At 56.1% G+C, this 18,412-nt stretch overlaps 1 protein-coding gene across 1 annotated transcript in view; it reads right to left on the bottom strand.

Annotated features, from left to right (window-relative positions):
• The window catches only part of MAP2K2 (mitogen-activated protein kinase kinase 2), a 25,448-nt gene extending 8,696 nt beyond the window's left edge, over positions 1–16,752 (bottom strand). The window contains exons 1-5 of the mRNA XM_017507383.1: positions 16,504–16,752; positions 9,768–9,914; positions 1,856–1,933; positions 742–793; positions 532–656 (exon numbers count right to left, since the gene is read on the bottom strand). Of these exons, the coding sequence (XP_017362872.1) occupies positions 532–656; positions 742–793; positions 1,856–1,933; positions 9,768–9,914; positions 16,504–16,515 (414 nt within the window). The 5' untranslated portion in view covers positions 16,516–16,752. The remainder of the gene's footprint in view (positions 1–531; positions 657–741; positions 794–1,855; positions 1,934–9,767; positions 9,915–16,503) is intronic.
• Between the last annotated feature and the right edge of the window lie 1,660 nt (positions 16,753–18,412).

Below are 18,412 nucleotides of genomic sequence, written 5' to 3'. Positions count from 1 at the left end.
GTGTCTGTAGTCCCAGCTGCTTGGGAGGCCAAGGCAGGAGAATTGCTTAAACCCGAGAGGCGGAGGTTGCAATGAGCCAAGATCGCGCCACTGCACTGGGCAACAGAGCAAGACTGTCTCAAAAAAAAAAAAAAAAAAGAAAGAAAGAAAGAAACCTGGTAGGCACTGCTAGAGACAAAAAGCTACTCAAGACTTCCAACAGGAAGGGGAAATCTGGCCGCGCGTGGTGGCTCAGTGCCGGTGGAATCCCAGCACTCTGGCAGGCCGAGGCAAGAGGGTCACTTAAGCCCAGGAGTTCATGAGCAGCCTAGGCAATACAAATAAAAAATAAAGAGCAAGGGGAATCCGAAAATCAGGTCGTATACAGGAGGCACAGGCTTTAGGCAAACCTTGCAGCAAGTGGGGAGAGCTGATGGGAGGGTGGGTGTGGCTGGGGCAGGAACATCCCAGGGCACTAACAGCCACATAGGAGTGCTTGCCCGCGAAGGAGCTGGGAAAGCTGGTGGGAGGCAGGGGAGCAGGGGGACTCACAGCCATGTAGGAACGCGTGCCCACGAAGGAGTTGGCCATGGAGTCGATGAGCTGCCCGCTCACCCCAAAGTCACACAGCTTGATCTCCCCTCTGGAGTTCACCAGGATGTTGGAGGGCTTCACATCTGGGGGGGGCAGGCTGCGGGTGAGAGGCGCCTGACAGCTGCCCACCAGCCCTCGAGGCTCTGGGGCGGGCGGGCTGGGTCTTACCTCGGTGCATGATCTGGTGCTTCTCTCGGAGGTACGCCAAGCCCCGGAGGACCTGCAGGGGAGTGCCGAGGGGGCCATGGGACAAGGCCACTGGGGCCTAACGCCTGACCGGACCCAGGGGTCGGACCTGAGCAGCCAGAGCCAGAGCGAGGGACCCGAGGCGGGAACCCTATTTCAGGCTGTGCTGAGCTTGCTGGGGTGGAGCCAGCGAGGGCAGAGACGTGACAATCCAGAGGGCCTGTGCCGGTGTGTGAGAGTAAACCCCGGTTCCGACCTGGCTTCAGGGTGGTGATGCCATTACTGCCTCTGAATCAGACCATGCGGCTGAGCCCCACAGAAGCTGAGGCAGTGGCCCACGGCCTAGACGGGCTACCGAGTTCACCCACACCAGCCAGAAGGGCCGCATCTGTCACGCATCTGGGGTCCCAGGGACTGTGCTAAGGGCCCCCAGATGGGACAGGGTAAGGGTGCCTGGGAAGGGCGCCGTTTCCCCCAGGCCCGCCCTGTAAGGAATATCCCGAGAAGTTAAATAAGCAACAGGGGCGGCGCTGATGGCAGCTTTCAACTGTGAAGCGCCGCGTCTGGCAGCAGGCGGCCTGCGGCTCCCTCCCTTCCAACACCGCGACGGTCAGGCCGGACTCCCCTGCAGTGGGCAAGGCCTAAGCTTCTAGAAGAAACACGCGCGGGCTTCTGAGACCTCAAGGCTCTGTGGAGTGGCTGTGCTGGAGACCCAGCAGCAGAGAAGCCCCCCACCCCGCCCCGTGGCTTGGTCCGGTGGCAGTTCTTACAGCAAGCGGGGAGCGTGCCTGGAGGTCCTGGTGTCCCACCTCCCACCCCAGGGTTTCCCCTTCAACAAGCTCCCATCCCCTGCACAGTGCCAGCTGCCAGCGTCCCCCTGCCACGAGGGCAGAGAATACTGAGAGAGAGGGGGGACCTCACATCTCCATTCGGCAGATGCAACCTCAGGCCCCAAAAGGGATGTCACTTGTTCAAGCTCCACAGGGACCACCCTAACCCCCACTACACGGTGAGTGCGTCCTGGAAGCCTGGCCGTGTGGAAGAGGTCTACGCAGGGTGTGGGTGGGGTCGCGAGGCGGGTCTGCCCGGGACTGACCGCAATGCTGACTTTCCCCAGGATCTCCTCGGGAATCCTCTTGGCCTCTTTCAGCACCTGGTCCAGGGAGCCGCCATCCTAGAGGGCACACAAGCAGTGACCGCAGGCTCTGCACAGGTGGCCGGGAAGCCACGGACGCACCCCCAGCGCTGGGCGAGGGGGGTCTGCCTCCTGGCTGGAAGCAGAGGCCAGAGCCCACCTCCACCCACGGGCCAAGGGCTGGGGGGCTTTCGACAGTTCTGCCTTCAGTCCGCCTTCCTACCCCCAAAGGTGGAGAAGGAACAGGGCCCAGGGTGCCCCCGCCTCCCGTCTCATCCCCAGTCAGTTGCGTAACCCTGCCCTCCTGAGGTCGCCGGGGCAGAGGCTCTGCTCCGGGTCCAGCCCGAGTCCTGGCCGGGTGCTCAGCCAGCCGTGGGGCCCGCACTCCCTGCAGCCTGCACACTGGGCTGGTGTGAGCGGCATGGGAGGCAGCCGGGCTGGAAACCAGCTTCTGGGGCCTGGGTCCTCTTCCCAGCATGTGAAGGGAAGGGGAACATGAGGGCGTGGAGGAGACTTGGGCGCTGCCCCACGTAGGAGGCGGCGGCAGGTTAGCGTGTGCCTGCCCAGATCCCCACAGGGTTCCCTAGCTGAGCCCTGCGGCTCCACTTCTGGGCACCTGCTCTGTGCCTGTCCCTCCCGTCTAGGGTGGAAAGGCCAGGCCAAGTGGGACCGGGTGCCGGTGGAGTGTGTGGACTGCAGGAGGGACCCCAGTGAGGCCAGCCCAGGTGACGGTAACCGCGGCCCCTCCCACAGCCTGTGCGGGGCATCCTGCGGAGGGCCAGGAAACAAGTCATCCCGGGTAGGCTAGTCCCTGGGTGTGGCCCTGTATCCAAGTCACAAACAAAGAAACAGAAATTCCCTGTCTTGCCCAAGGCTGCCCAGCAACAAACCTGGGGACCAAAGCCCCTGAACGCCAAAACCCCAGGCCCTGGGGCCACCCAAGGTGCCTCCTCAGAGGTAGAGGCTCTGTATACACATGCCAGGCCACCCCCATGACAGAAGGGGGGGGACAGGCCGAGTTTCCACTGCCACATGCCTGGCGTGTGTCTCTTCTGCACTGAGCAGAGAGGAAAGGGGAACTGAGGCTGGAGAGGCGGGCGGGGGAGCCTAGAGGCGGGCGGTGGGGAGCCAGGATTTCCCCCCCCACACTGCTCCAGGACTCCCACAGTGCCCAGCCTTCCCAGGGATGGCTTTCACTCACGTGGCGGGGAGGAGGCAGGGGAGAAATCCCAGACTCGGGGATGCCCGGGTCGCTGCTCTCTGGCCACTTCTGCCCAGCTGGGCTCAGAGAAAAAGGCTAAGGGAAGTTCTGGAAAACCCAACATGCTTTGAGGCCTCTCGAGCACACACGTGACTCCATCCACCAGCTCCAGGCTGAAGACACAGACACAGAGGCTGAGAGGCGGGTGTGGCGGAGCCTCAGACAGCCTAGGAGGAGCTACTGGGACAGGAGCTCCGGTGAGCCAGGGCCAGGGGGAAGCTGCTTCTATTCTCGGTTTTTATCAATCCACCTTAAAAGAATTATTTAAAAAAGAAACTGATGTGGGCTGGGCGCGGTGGCTCACACCTGTAATGCCAGCACTTTGGGAGGCTGAGGCAGGCGGATCACTTGAGGTCAGGAGTTCGAGACCAGCCTGGCCAACATGGTGAAACCCCACGTCTATAAAAAATACAAAAGTTAGCCAGGTGTGGTGGCGCACACCTGTAGTCCCAGCTACTCGGGAGGCTGAGGTGGGACGATCCCTTAAATCCAGGAGGTCAAGGTTGCAGTGAGCCGAGATGGAACCACTGCTCACCTGCCTGGGTGACAGAGCGAGACCCTGTCTCAAAAAAACAAAAACCAGAAGGAAACCAACAACTTCAAAGTGGCAGGGTGGTAAAAAACAGACCACCGCAAGCAACGAAATCCTGTAAGCCTGGACCCCCGGATGGCTCCTTTCAGTCTTCGCTTTCCACAGGGTTGCAATCAATGTTTGTTGAGGGAGGAATTTCAAAGTATCTTTCCCAGGAGATTAAGGCGGGTTGAGTGCACCTCTGCAAACCTCAGGAGCCGGCGGAAGATGCCTCACAGGAGCCTCGCTCTCTCTGCAGCCGTCTCTCTCCACGGCGACATCGGGGCCAGCTCACTCTCTGGGGTGGGGCCGTCTCAGGCACTGCAGGGTGCTGAACAGCATCCCTGGCCTCCACCCACCCCACACCAGGAGCACACCCCCCTCGTCGTGACAACCGCAAATGTGCCCAGACAGTGCCAGGTGTCTCCTGGGAGGCAGAACTGCCCTGGGTTGCGAAGGGTAGGTCTCCAGCCCTAAAGACCCAAGTCTGGCAGGGTAAGCAATTTGTCTGAGTCACAGAGACAGGATGTGGTGCAGGGAATATTGCAACTGCGCACTGCTGACCCCGAATCTCACTCTGTGCATGACCACACACTTTCATCATGCGTGTGTGTGTGCGCGCGCGCGCGATGTTGAAAATGTTCTTGTAACTGTAATTTTGTTATGCAGGTAGTATATGAACACATTTGTCTTATAAAAAATTCAAATGTAGGCCGGGTACGGTGGCTGACGCCTGTAATCCCAGCACTCAGGGAGGCTGAAGTGGGCAGATCATCTGAGGTCAGGAGTTTGAGACCAGCCTGGTCAACATGGTGAAATCCCGTTTCTACTAAACAATACAAAAAACTAGCCGGTGTGGTGACGGGCGCCTGTAGTCCCAGCTACTCAGGAGGCTGAGGCAGGAGAATCGCTTGAACCCTGGAGGCGGAGGTCACAGTGAGCCGAGATTGCGCCACTGGACTCCAGCCTGGGCGACAGAGCAAGACTCCATCTCAAAAAACAAAACAAAACAAAACAAAAAACCAAAAAAACTCAAGTGTTGATCAATAACCCAGATCCTCCATCGTCACTTCCACTACTCTCCCCGGAAGTGTGACTTATAATGTTCAGATCATCTCGCTCTCTCTTCTTTTCCTTCCTTCCTTTCCTTTTTTCTCCCTCCCTCTCTGTCTGTCTCTTGCTTTCTCTCTTTGACAGGAGTTGCCCAGACTACAGCATAGTAGTGTGATCTTGGCTCACTGCAATCTCGACCTCCTGGGTTCAGGTGATCCTCCCACCTCAGCCTCCCAAGTAGCTGGGACCACAGGCGCACCACCATGTCCCGCTGATTTTTTATAGAGATAGGGGTTCTTCACATTGCCCAGGCTGCTCTCAAACTTCTGGGTTCAAGAGGTCGTCCTGCTTCAGCCTCCCGAAGTGCTGGGATTACAGGAGTGAGCCATTCTACCTGGCCCGAAGATCTAGCTGTGCATTTGGAAATACAGACTTTATTTCGTTTTTGAGACCCAGGGCTCACTCTGTTGCCCAGCCTGTAGAGCAGTGGCTCAGTCATCGCTCACCGCAGCCTCGACCTACTGGGCTCATGAGACCCTCCCAAAGCACTGGGATTAGAGGCGTGCTTGCAGGCCGGGCGCGGTGGCTCACACCTGTAATCCCAGCACTTTGGGAGGCCGAGCAGATTACCTGAGGTCAGGAGTTCAAAACCAGCCTGGCCAACATGGTGAAATTCCGACTCTACTAAAAATACAAAAATGAGTAGGGTGTGGTGACGCGCACCTGTAATTGCAGCTACACGGGAGGCCGAGGCAGGAGAATCGCTTGAACCCGGGAGGCGGAGGTTGCAGTGAGCGAGATTGCACCATTGCACTCCAACCTGGGCAAGAGAGCAAGACTCCATCTCAGAAAAAATAAAGGCTTGTTTGCCCAGCCAGAGTTTAAAATAACATCAAAGTGGGCTCACACTCACACCTATAATCCCAGCACTTTGGGAGGTCGAGGCAGGAGGGTCACTTGTGGCCAGGAGTTCAAGACTAGCCTGGGCAACATAGAGAGACCCTATCTCTACAAAAATAAGCAAATAAATTAGCTGTGCGTGGTGGCTCATGCCTGTAGCCCCAACTACTCGGGAGGCTGAGGTCAGAGGATAGCACCAGTGCACTGCAACCTGGGCAACGCAGCAAGACGCTGACTTGGAAACACAATAAATCAATGGACAGGCTCGCACTGTGTTGTTTTCTGCATCCACCCCTCCCCCACACTAACGGTGGACTTGGGGGATGTTCCCATTCAGTATGCCCTTGTGGATTTCACTTTACCACTGCAAAGCAGCCAAATATCATTCTTTAATCACTCCCTTACTGATGGACACGTCTACTTTCCATTACCGCAGAACAAGGACGGGTATTCTTCGGATTTGACTAGACCCCTAGGAAGGCCAAGGCCACCTCTACGAGGTCCGTAAGCCACCGGCTATCTGCCCCCATCCCATGATGCCCCGCTGTCCTCTGGGTTCCTGCCCTGAGTTGTCCAGTAATAGATTCAGGCCCCAGGGAAGCAGCCGGCCCCACTGTTCCCAAGCTGCAGTCACCAACAAGTGATAAATACAGGGCTGGGCGCAGCGGCTCACGCCTGTCATCGCAGCAATTTGGGAGGCTGAGGCAAGAGAATCGTTTGAGCCGAGGAGTTCAAGATCAGCCTGAGCAATATAGTGAGATCCCATATGTACAAAAAACTTAAAAACTACTTGGGTGTGCTGGCGCACCTGTTGTCCCGGCTACAGGAGGCTGAGGCAGGAGGATCATTGCAGCCCAAGAAGTCGAGGCTTCAGTGAGCTTGGATCATGCCACTGCACTCCAGCCTGGGTGACAGAGAGAGACCTTGTACCCCCCACCCTCCAGAAAAAGAAAGAAAGAAATGCAAAATAAAGATGGCATAGAAATATGGGGAAATAATGTAGAAATACAGGGAAATGGCCACAGCAGCCAGGACACGGATGCAACACCCCGTGTGTGCTGGGTGCCGTCCCGGGAGGAGCTCACGTGGTCCTCACCCCAGCAGGGACTACTAGCTCCCCCGATTTCACAGCAGAAGCGGCAAGAGTCCTGTCCCAAGTCCTGCAGTGAGAATGAGCGGTGGGGCCGAGGCCTGACCTGGGCGCCTATCCTCAGCCTCGGCGCTAAGCTGCCCGCCTTGGCTCACTGGGGAGGCCTGGGAGGGAATGACAGGTGTTGAGCAGGCCCCGCCACGGAATTCACTCGGGTGAATTCTGAAGGCATCGTTCAGCATGAAGAGGAGTCACAGGACCGGCGAGGATGTCGGGATGTCCCCCTTGAGGTGCTGCCCCGTCAGGGCTCACCTGATGCTTTCAAATCAACATGCTCCATGTTTTTTTTTCTTGCTCTGTCACCCAGGCTGGAGTGCAGTGGTGCAATCAGCTCACTGCAACCTCCGCCTCCAGCCTTCAAGCCACTCTTGTCCCGAGTAGCTGATGACAGGCGCATGCTTCCACGCCTGGCTAATTTTTGTACTTCTGCAGAGATGGGCTTCACTATGTTGCCCAAGCTGGTCATGGACTCCTGATCTGACCACCCGAGCCTTCCAAAGTGCTAGGGTTATAGGTGTGAGTCATGTTTTTGTTTTCGTTTTTTTTTTTGAGATGTGTTCTCGCTCTGTTGCTCAGGCTGGAGTGCAATGGCATGATCTCAGCTCGCTACAACCTCCGTCTCCCAGGTTTAAGCGATTTGCCAGCCTCAGCCTCCCAAGTAGCTGGGATTACAGGCGTGCGCCACCACACCCTGCAAATTTTTTTTGTATTTTTAGTAAAGACGGGGTTTCTCCCTGTTGGCCAGGATGGTCTCGATCTCTTGACCTTGTGACTCGCCCACCTTGGCCTTCAAAAGTGCTGGGATTATAGCTGTGAGCCACCGCGCCCGGCTTGGGAACCCCCACTTTAAATTCACCAAGAACAGAAGGTGGGGGTGGGTTGCGACGCTCTCCCTTTTCTGCGTGGGAAGCAGGGGGCTCGAGAGCTGAGTCAGCCACACGAGGGGAGCACAGACAGAGCTCCTGAGTAGCGAGGTTGCCTGCCGGGCTCGAGCAGGAGGGGGAAGAGGAGGAAGGCGAGGAGAAGGGGGGGCACTATACGACAGAGGGGGCTCCTCAGACCACAAAGCGCTTCCTCATCCTTTCCTCAACCTTTGATGCCACCAGCACCGTGACTCTGCGAGCAGCAGGGCAGACACCAGGTCTCCCTCGAAGGCGGGGAAAGGGGCTCCAAGCCGGGTGCTGCCTGGCTCGGGTCACATGGCTCCGTGGGGTCCTTGCTCAAATTCACTTCCTGCCTTCATTACGAAACTGTCAAAGGGAATCGCACGTTTGCAGGGTGTCACCCAGGCATTCTGGTTTTGCAAAGGGCGCCGTGTGGCGGGCGGTCTGATGCCTGCCAGGCTCGGTTTGGTGGGGTTGGCAGCGTTTCCTCCGGGGCCTTGAGCTCTGGCCACTTCTCCTTTTGTTACACCCAATCCCACCCACTTCTGGGCTTCAATGCCACAGTGTCTTAACCAGGGGGCACGTCAGAGTCAACAAAGGGGGTGCCCGTGCCCCAGCCTAGAGACGGTGACGCCGCAGATCTGAGCTGGGGGCACACAGGCCCACCCCGACAAGCTCACACCGCCACACCTGCCTGAGAAGGCGATTTAGAAAGAGTAATCCGTTTTGTTTTGAAACAGCGTCTCGCTCTGCCGCCCAGGCTAGAGGGCAGTGGTGTGATCATAGCTCACTACAGCCTCAGCCTCCTGGGCTCAAGTGACACCTCAGCCTCGCATGTAGCTGGAACTACTTTTATCCCCATTTTTAAGTGTTTTTAAAAATTTTAAAACAGGCACCTGTCACCACACTCAGCTACCATTTTAGATGATAGGGATGGTTCCTCACTATGTTACCCAGGCTGCTCTCGAACTCCTGGGCTGACGCGATCCTCCTGCCTCGGCCTCCCAAAGTGCGAGGATTACAGGCATGAGCCGCCGTGCCCAGCCTGATAGTGATCAGTTTTTAACTGCACATGGCCTGGAACCCAGCAATTCCCTTACAGGGCTTCATGTCACAGGTTTGCCTGAAAGTCAGTGCCATGTTATTCGAGATGGAAACGACCTGCGTGCCTCCCAGAATGGGAGTGTTTCCCCTCTCTGCTGTCAGAGAGTGACACCTTGATACAGCAAGAGAAAACGCAAAGCTGCGAGGAGGGCGTGAGTGCTTAAAAACAAAATCATCAGCCAGGCCCGGTGGCTCACGGCTGTCATCCCAGCACTTTGGGAGGCCGAGGCAGGCGGATCACCTGAGGTGAGGAGTTTGAGACCAGCCTGGCCAACATGGTAAAACCCCGTCAATATTAAAAATACAAAAATTAGCCGGGCGCGGTGGCTCAAGCCTGTAATCCCAGCACTTTGGGAGGCCGAGGCGGGTGGATCACGAGGTCAAGAGATCGAGACCATCCTGGTCAACATGGTGAAACCCCGTCTCTATTAAAGCTACAAAACATTAGCTGGGCATGGTGGTGCGTGCCTGTAATCCCAGCTACTCAGGAGGCTGAGGCAGGAGAATTGCCTGAACCCAGGAGGTGGAGGTTGCGGTGAGCCGAGATCGCGCCATTGCACTCCAGCCTGGGCAACAAGAGCGAAACTCCGTCTCCAAAAAAAAAAAAAAATACAAAAATTAGCCGGGCATGGTGGCAGGCACCTGTAATCCCAGCTACTCAGGAGGCTGAGACAGGAGAACGGCCTGAACCCAGGAGGTAGAGGTTGCAGTGAGCAGAGATCGCACCGTTGCACTCCAGCCTGGCGACAGGGCGAGACTCCATCTCAGAAAACCAAAGCAAACCAAAGGCATCTATATACACATGCTTGTACGGCAGCAACTGCCCTGAGAAGAATCCCCTGGAAGCTGGCGCACTGTTGCCTGCAAGGAAAGGGGCCGAGAAAGGGAGCCTCTGTTCCAATGGGGGCCCTGCCCTGCCCACTGCTGGCCTGGGCCTCGGGCGCACTCACCATGTGCTCCATGCAGATGCTGATCTCCCCGTCGCTGTAGAAGGCCCCGTAGAAGCCCACGATGTAGGGGGAGTTGCACTCATGCAGGACCTGCAGCTCGCGGATGATCTGGTTCCGGATGGCCGGCTTGATCTCCAGGTGGATCAGCTGCCAGGAGAGAGAGGGTGAGACCAGCCACTTAGGGGCACCCGGAAAGGGGATGAGGGCATTTGGGGCCTCCACTTTGCAGGCGTTTACAACAGCAGTCAAGACGAACTCAGCCCCGCCCTCTCCTCTCAGTAATTCCACCCCGAGGTGTCCGTCTAGGAGAAGTGGACATGTACATCCATGCTGAGACTTGTCCACAAGTGCACACAGCAGCACGATTCACAGCAGGAGGGCGGAAAGAACCCAGGCATCCACCCAGAGCAGCTCAGCCCCTCACCGGAGCAGGACTCAGCCATGAAAAGGAACCAGGCCTTGACCCGGGCCATGGCATGGATGAACCGTGAGGATGTCACACTCAGTGAGAGATGCCAGACACAAAAGGCCACAGTGTGTGATCCCATTTATACGAAATGTCCAGGATGGGCCAATCCAGAGAGGAGGGTGGGGGATACGTGGGTGCCGGGGGCTGGAGGAGGGGATGTGGGTGAATGCTGTGTAGACAGGCTTGTTTTTGGCGTGATGGAATACTGTAAAACTGTGATGGGCTGGGTGCGGTGGCTCACACCTATAATTCCAGCCCTTTGAGAGACCAAGGCAGGTGGATCACAAGGTCAGGAGTTCAAGGCCAGCCTGGCCAAGCTGGTGAAACTCCGTCTCTACTAAAAATACAAAAAAAAAAAAAAAAATTAGCCAGGCATGGTGGCGGGTGCCTGTAATCCCAGCTACTGAGGAGGCTGAAGCAGGAGAATTCCTTGAACCTGGGAGGTGGAGGTTGCAGGGATCTGTGGTCGCACCACTGCACTCCAGCCCAGGTGACAGAGTGAGACTCCATCTCAAAAAAAAAAAAAAAAAAAAAATGCAGAAAGGACATTAGATAAAACATCACAGGCACTCTTACAACATCACAGGACAAGCCCCAGGAGAGCCAGGACCCCCAGTGCAGCAAGTAGCGGCCTGAGGCTTTGGGCCAGCACCGGGGCGAATAAGCGTCCCCTCTAGCCACAGCAATAAGACAAGAAAAAGACATGGTTTCCACTCATCCAGCACGGGGGCAAAGCAGTCCTGGCTGTGCAGAGTCAGTGTTGGGGCAGCTAAAAACAGAGGCGGCTCCTGCCTGGAGCTGGAGGAGACCCGGGGTCAGGACAGGAACAGGCATGGGTAAAGCCACCCTGATGGGGCAGAAATGCCGCCAAGGAGAATCAGCTCGGGTGCAGGGGGAGCAGCAGCAAGGAGGTGACACTGGAGCCAGGCCTCAAGGAAATACAGAGCCGTCATGAGGAGGAGATGGGGGAGGGTGTCCTGGGCAGAGGACAAAGAGCCGCCTGTCGACGGGCACGGAGGCATGAAGGAGCCCGTGCTGCATACGGGGCAGCGGAGGCTGACCATCGCCACAGCACAGGGTGTGGGAGGGGAGCGCCCCTGCTGTAGGCCTGTGACCTTGAGAAGCGTGGCAGGGCCCAGGGGCACGGTGCCCAGCTCCCCTCGCCCGGCCGCTCCTCAGGTAAAGCGTCTCCCCATCTTGACTTGGCCCTGGCACCACCTGCCCCTTTCACTCTGGCTTCTTCCCTCAGGCCAGCCTGCAGAATCCAGCTCCAGTCGGAGGCCCCGCGGCTCCGCTCCCTCGCGGTGATCCCCACAGGCCCCAGGGTCACCCCGGCACCCCAGGAGGCTCCCCCTCCAGCCAGGCTGTATCTGAGAGGTGCTAATGCCCACTCCTGTTCCACAAGGGCCTGGTACTGAGGCTGGGATGTTCACGTGGTGGTCGGGACGTTTACTCGAAATGGCCACATCTGTGTTCACACTAAGCCCCTGAAGCCTGGCAGGTGTCTTCCCCGTTCAGCATATCTGGATTGACTGCATATTAAGAGCCTGGTGGCCACACCTGATCGGGGCTGCTGTCTTGGATGGCATAGCTCCCGACGAGAAACTTCAAAGGAGCCACAGGTGAGTGACAAGCAGCAGGAAAGCACGTGTGTTCGGCTGTCCGTCTGCGAGCGGTGATTTCGGATGAGAAGAGGAAGTGGCGGACAAGACTTGGCAGGCCTGGGAGGAATCCCAGGGGCCTTGGAACCCGGGAACCCCTAACGTGAAATGCCGTCGGAAGCGAGAGGCTTTCTGGAAAGCTGTAGTAAACAGCAGAGGTCTGCACAGCGCAGCTGCGGTGTGATCTGTTTTAATGGTTCTGGAATACCTGGGGCCCGTCCAGCAGGCATTGCAGATGAACGGGTGGCCACCACTGATGGTATGCGGGAGAAAGGAAGACAGACAGACAGGAAGGGAGGGGGTGTTTCTGAGCCCCTGCACCCTCTGCAGTTCGCCCTGACAACCCAACCCCCAGGGACGGGCGTACTGCCCCAGTCCTGCTGACGGAGAAAGCTCAGATGTGGAGCCTCGGAGCCACGTTCCCGGTTGCATTAGCCGCTCAGTCAGGATGGGGCTGGCCTCAGGGGACAGTAAGGCTCGTGTTCTTTCCAGGACACCACTGCTCAGCCATGCCAGCTCTAACAAGTGATTAAATACGGATGTGTCAGGGGTTAATTCCAAAACCCAGGCCTGGCTCGGAGGTGAAGCCTCATTCTACAGAAGAGTGAGGAATTAGAGTCGGGGGTGGGGTGGGATTGGGGGATTCAGAGTAGAAAGAGGGGAAAGGGCTTCCCTGAGTGTCTGGGAGAGCTGAAGGGGGAGAGGGGGACCAGGCTGTCACCCCAAAGGGCTGCGTCTGGAATGATCTCAGCAACGTCGTAAATCACATATCAGAAACTGACAGCTCCCGGGTTGGCTGGAGCCAAGAGTCAAGTGTGGCCCACACTGTGTTTCCAAACATTCTGAATTAGCTGTTGTCAAAAATCAGAAGAGAGCCAGGCACAGTGGCCCACATCTGTAATTCCAGTGCCTAGGGAGGCTGAGGCGGGAGGATCGCCTCAGGCCAGGAGTTCAAGACTGGGCTACACAGCAAGACTTCATCTCTATAAGAGATTTAAAAAAAACGAACACACACAAGGCCGGGCACAGTGGCTCATGCCTGTAATACCAGCACTTTGGGAGGCCGAGACAGGTGGATCACAAGGTTAACAGATCAAGACCAGCCAGGCCAAGATGGTGAAACACAGTGTCTACTAAAAATACAAAAACTAGCCAGGCCCGGTGGCGGATGCCTGCAATCCCAGCTACTTAGGAGGCTGGGGCAGAACTGCTTGAACCTGGGAGGCGGAGGTTGCAGCCAAGATCGTGCCACTGCACTCCATCCTAGGTGACAGAGCAAGACTCCATCTCAAAAAAAAAAAAAAAAAAATTGGCTGCTCCCGAGTCAGGGCAGATCCAAGGGTTCAAATCCAATTCAGGCACTGACCTCACTCAGCCTCAGTTTTTTCAACTGTAAAATGGGGCTGCTGCTCGATTTTAATGAGAACACATGTCAAGGTATTGGCATCGGCTTGGACTCAGGTAGTCATCTGTGAGACAGCAGCTGGTACAGTGAGGTGGCCTTGGGCAGGCCGTGTGACTGCCATCCTGGAAGTAAGCTATGGCGGAGCGGAGGAACTCAGATGCAAGGCCAAACAAACCCATCCCTGCTGTGAGTATGGGGAATTCAAAGAAGCCGCAGATGCGTAATAAGCATGAGGTTCTCCAGCATCTCCCCCCGCCCAGGTAACGCAGGGACGCTGCTCCAGCGGAGAGGGGTCAGAGGCCATGGTCAAGCCAAGAAGGCATTTAAAAGCAAGCATGACCTGAAACACTGAAGCTGGGCCAGGCACGGTGGCTCACGTCTGTAATCCCAGCACTCTGGGAGGCCAAGATGGGTGGATTCCTTGAGGCTAGGAGTTTGAGACCAGCCTGGCCAACATAGTAAAATCCTGTCTCTACTGGAAATACAAAAATTAGCTGGGCATGGTGGTGCTCAACTGTAGCCCTAGCTACTCGGGAGGCTGAGGCCCAAGAATCACTTGAACCTGGGAGGCAGAGGATGCAGTGAGCTGTGATCATGCCACCGCACTCCAGCCGGTGCAACAGAGTGAGACCCTGTCTCAAAACAAGACAAGGAAAACAACATCCGACACCGGTTTCCTCAGGCCTTCAAATGGGTCCCTTGCTCTCCTGGATCACATCACACAGGCTGGGACAACCCTTGCCAACCAAAGGGACCAGTGCCGCTGGCCCCACAGCAGGGTGCATGCAGGCCTCCGAGAAGCTGTGTGTGGAGATCTGATAAGGTCGTCTGTTTGCAGTTAACTCTGTACCAATTCTGCGTGGAATTCACACCGTCCTCTGCAGAATTTCAGAATTCTACCCGGCACAGTGGATGAAGGATTAAAAAACACTGTCTTTCCTGTTTTGAGATGGAGTCTTGCTCCGTCGCCCAGGTTAGAGTGCAATGGCGACACCAGCCTGAACAACATGGAGCGATCCTGTCTCTGCTAAAAATACAAAACTAGCCGGGCGTGGTGGCGCATGCCTGTGATCCCAGCTACTCAGGAGGCTGAGGCAGGGGAATCGCTTGAACATGGGAGGTGGAGGTTGCAGTGAGCAGAGATCGCGCCACTGCACTCCAGCCTGGGTAAGAGTGAGACTCCGTCTCAAAAATAAATAAATGAATAAATAATTAATTAAAAACACAAATAATAAATAAAATGCGACGAAAGGAACCCTTGCAGCCCCACCTGCAACACCAGCCAGAGACGCTGCGCCCTCGTGCTCAATGCATCGTCTCCCGCCCCCGAGTTTTTGGGCACTTTAAAGAAAACCTAATTTTGAAAGAGTTACAGAAGCACAGGAAGTTGCAAAAATAGCACCAAGTCCCGTGTGCCCTTTCCCCGCCTCCCCCAAGGTGACTGACATCTTCCGTGACAGAAGGACAGTACGGAAACCCCGAGGCTGGGACATCACTACCCACCAAACCACAGAACCTGCCCAGCCACACCTGCCCTCGGGGTTAAAGGCCCAGATGGCCCTTCCCGGGCTACGGTAAAGCTGCCGGTGGCCCCGGCCACCCCTGTGCCTGTCAGCAGGAGCAGGAGCTGCTCATGCAGCGGGTACTGGGTTCGTGTCCACTGCCCAGCCCATCAGGGACCACCGGGGGCTCCCTGAGAAGCCCGAGGGTCCCTGGCACACACGGGGACCGGCACTCTGTCTCAAGGCCCCTCTGTGGCCATGTGAAGCACACGCTTGCCGTTTTCCTCCCGGTGCTTTGGGCAGAGGCGGACCTGAGCTTTCCAGGGCTGCTCTGGTTTGGAAGCGGCTGCCTGCAGTCCAGGGACAGAAATAGCAGGTCCACGGCTGCAGACTTCAGGAGGGAGGGAGGGCGGAGCTCTAGACACGAGAAGACAGAGCTGCAGAGCTAAATCCCCGTGGGAGCTGAGCCACTACTGCTGAGGATGGCAGGGCCCTCAAGCGATGCTGGGACCCTCAGGGACCCACTTTACTGGGGGCAGCTAGGTTCCCCCAGCTTGGGAAACTACGGGATGGTGGGCTTCCCGGAAGAGGCAGTGTTCTATGTCTGGGAGAACACAGGTAAGGAGCTGAACACCCTGTCAACACATGAAACCCTCCACTTATGTGTTTAAGAGTCACTATCCCCAAGTGTTTACATCCTTCCTCATCCCATGGGTGCTATTCTCAAACATACAGCAGAGAGGCTGCATCATGGCCCAGAAGCAAGGATGACTGAGCTTGGGGGCTGCCAGCACCAAAGATTGCAGATTCTCAAAGCGTGGGGTGACAGCCAGCTTTATGTGTCTCCTCGGTGAGACTATGGGGTCCAGTAGTCAAACACCAGTCTAGAGGGTGTTGGGAAGGTATGTTTTTAAGATGTGATTAACCTTTAAATCTGCAGACCCGGAGCAAAGCAGATTACTCCACCCCAGTGTGGGTGAATCTCAGCGAATCAGCTGAAGTCCTGCAGGGAAAAGCCTGCCCAGGCACGGTGGCTCACACTTGTAATCCCAGCACTTTGGGAGGCTGAGGCGAGAAGATCACTTGAGGTCAGGAGTTCGAGACCAGCCTGGCCAACACGGTGAATCCCGTCTCTACTAAAAATACAAAAAATTTAGCCGGACATGGTGGTGTGTGCCTGTAATCCCAGCTACTTGGGAGTCTCAGGCAAGAGAATCGCTTGAACTTGGAAGGCAGGGGTTGCAGTGAGCCGAGATGGCACCACTGTTCTCCAGCCTGGGCGACAGAGCGAGACTCCATCTCAAAAACATACAGAAGGCGGAGCAAAAACATGGCCTGATATCTCATGTCACCCCCGCTGCATGCACAGATGAAAACACACACACACGCCTCCTCACTTGCTTCTCTGGCGAACCCTAACACACTCATATTCCCGAAATCCCCACTTGCTAACTTTCTGGGAATGTGGATTTTAAGCGCCCTCCAGGGTAGAAGGCAGTCACCAGAGGGCACAGCTGTGTGTGGCTGGTGTGGCCAGCACCGTTCCCATCTGCCCAGAAGCTGGGCTCTTTCTCAGGACCTAGAGTCCCTGGTAGGGATGAGGGACGGAACCTGGAGCCGGTCAGAACGCGGAGACCTAGCTGCCTTTCTAGCCTGCCTCCTGTTTCCAGGGGGACCTTCCCCGCCCCACAACGCTCACCTTCCTGGCCATGATAAGGCCCGAGGGTCTGTGCTGAACTTTGGTGACCACCCCGCCGTTGCCTGCGCCCAGCTCCGAGATCCTTTCAAAGTCATCGTCTTTGAGTTCGCCGACCTTGGCTTTCTGGGTGAGGAAGGCTTCCAGCCGCTTCTTCTGCTGCTCATCAAGTTCCAGCTCCTCTAGCTTCTTCTGCAGGTCCACCAGGTTTGCCCTGCAGAGACCCCCCCAGGGCAGGGGTTAGCATCCACGGGATGACTCCACCTGGCCGTGTTTACCGCGTGGCCATGGCGCACCGGCCCCCAGGAGGACACAGACTGGATTCCTGCACTTGAAGGGTTTACGGTGTAGAAGGAAAGAGGGATCCATGCTGTGTTCCCCCAGCAGACACACTAATGATCAGAATCCAGGGCAGCTCCCCAGGAACTAAAGATGCTGCCTTGATCCCGTCTACCAAGTCTAGCGGACCTCAGGACCTTGACGACAAGCGGTAGCTCAGAGGACCCAGGAGGATTCCGTCTTTTTCCTTTCTTTTCTTTTCTTTTTTGAGATGGAGTCTCCCTCTGTCACCCAGGCTGGAGTGCGATGGCACAATCTCAGTTTACCACAACCTTTGCTTCCCGAGTTCAAGCGATTCTCCTGCCTCAGCCTCCCAAGTGGCTGAGATTACAGGCGCACGCCATCACGCCCAGCTAGTTTTTGTATTTTTAGTAGAGATGGGGTTTCACCATGTTGGTCAGGCTAGTCTCGAACTCCTGACCTTAAGTGATCTGCCTTCCTTGGCCTCCCAAAGTGCTGGGATTACAGGTGTGAGCCATCGCACAAGAGGCTTCCTTCCTAACGAGCAAGCTTCCTAATCACCTCGGGAGGAGACGAGGAAACCAGGATGGGTCTAATGGAGCCCGGACCAGGACACCTGTCTTTTCAGGAAATACAGGAACAAGTGTTCTGAGCAGCCTCAGAACACAGAATGAGAATCAAGAGGGAAGGCAGAAGGCGCAGCGCAAAAGCTGCATCAGGCGGGCACGGTGGTGCATGTTTGCAGTTCCAGCTACTCGGAAGGCTGAGGTATGAGAGCTGTTTGAACCTGGGAGGCAGAGGCTGCAATGAACTGAGATCTTGCCATTGCACTCCAGCCTGGGCAGCAGAGGAAAATGCTGTCTCAAAAAAAAGCATGACCAGCCTGGGCAACAAAGCCAAGACCTTCTAGCCGAGGATGAAGGCATATGTCTGTAGTTCCAGTTACTCAGGAGGCTGAGGCGGGAGAATAACTTGAACCCAGGAGGTGGAGGCTGCAGTGAGCCATGATCACGACAATGCACTCCAGCCTCGGTGACACAGCAAGACCCTGTCTCTAAACAATAAACATTTTTAAAAAATTTAAACAAGCATGTACATTGCACTTTATTGGGTGATTCAAGGAATTTCCGAGGAAATTTCAACAGTAAGCTGTTTTCACAAATGCCTTGACTTGGAACCAGACCCTGGAGTAACAACTTCTGTGCGATAGATAATTGAGTTCAATGCACACATGAACCCAGCGCCGGGCAAAAGAAATGGAATGGAAGCCATGCGTACAAAATGAAATCTTCCAGTACCCACGTTTAAACAGAACAGGTGAACTGATTTCATGTTTTTATTCACTTAGAGACGGAGTCTTGCTCTGTCTCCCAGGCTGGGGTGCAGTGGCCTGATCAGAGTAGCCTCCAACTCTCATCCAATACTGATCCTCCCACCTCAGCCTTCCTAGCAGGTAGGATCACAGGTATGGGCCATCATGTCTGGCTATTTTTTTTTTTTTTTTTGGAACGGAGTTTCGCTCTTGTTACCCAGGCTGGAGTGCAATGGCGCCATCTCGGCTCACCGCAACTTCCGCCTCCTGGGTTCAGGCAATTCTCCTGCCTCAGCCTCC

This window comes from Cebus imitator, unplaced genomic scaffold, assembly GCF_001604975.1.
Source record: "Cebus imitator isolate Cc_AM_T3 unplaced genomic scaffold, Cebus_imitator-1.0 Scaffold375, whole genome shotgun sequence".
NCBI classification, from domain to species: domain Eukaryota; kingdom Metazoa; phylum Chordata; class Mammalia; order Primates; family Cebidae; genus Cebus; species Cebus imitator.
Note: the sequence above shows the minus strand (reverse complement) of the source record. Positions and strands in the feature narration are given on the sequence as shown.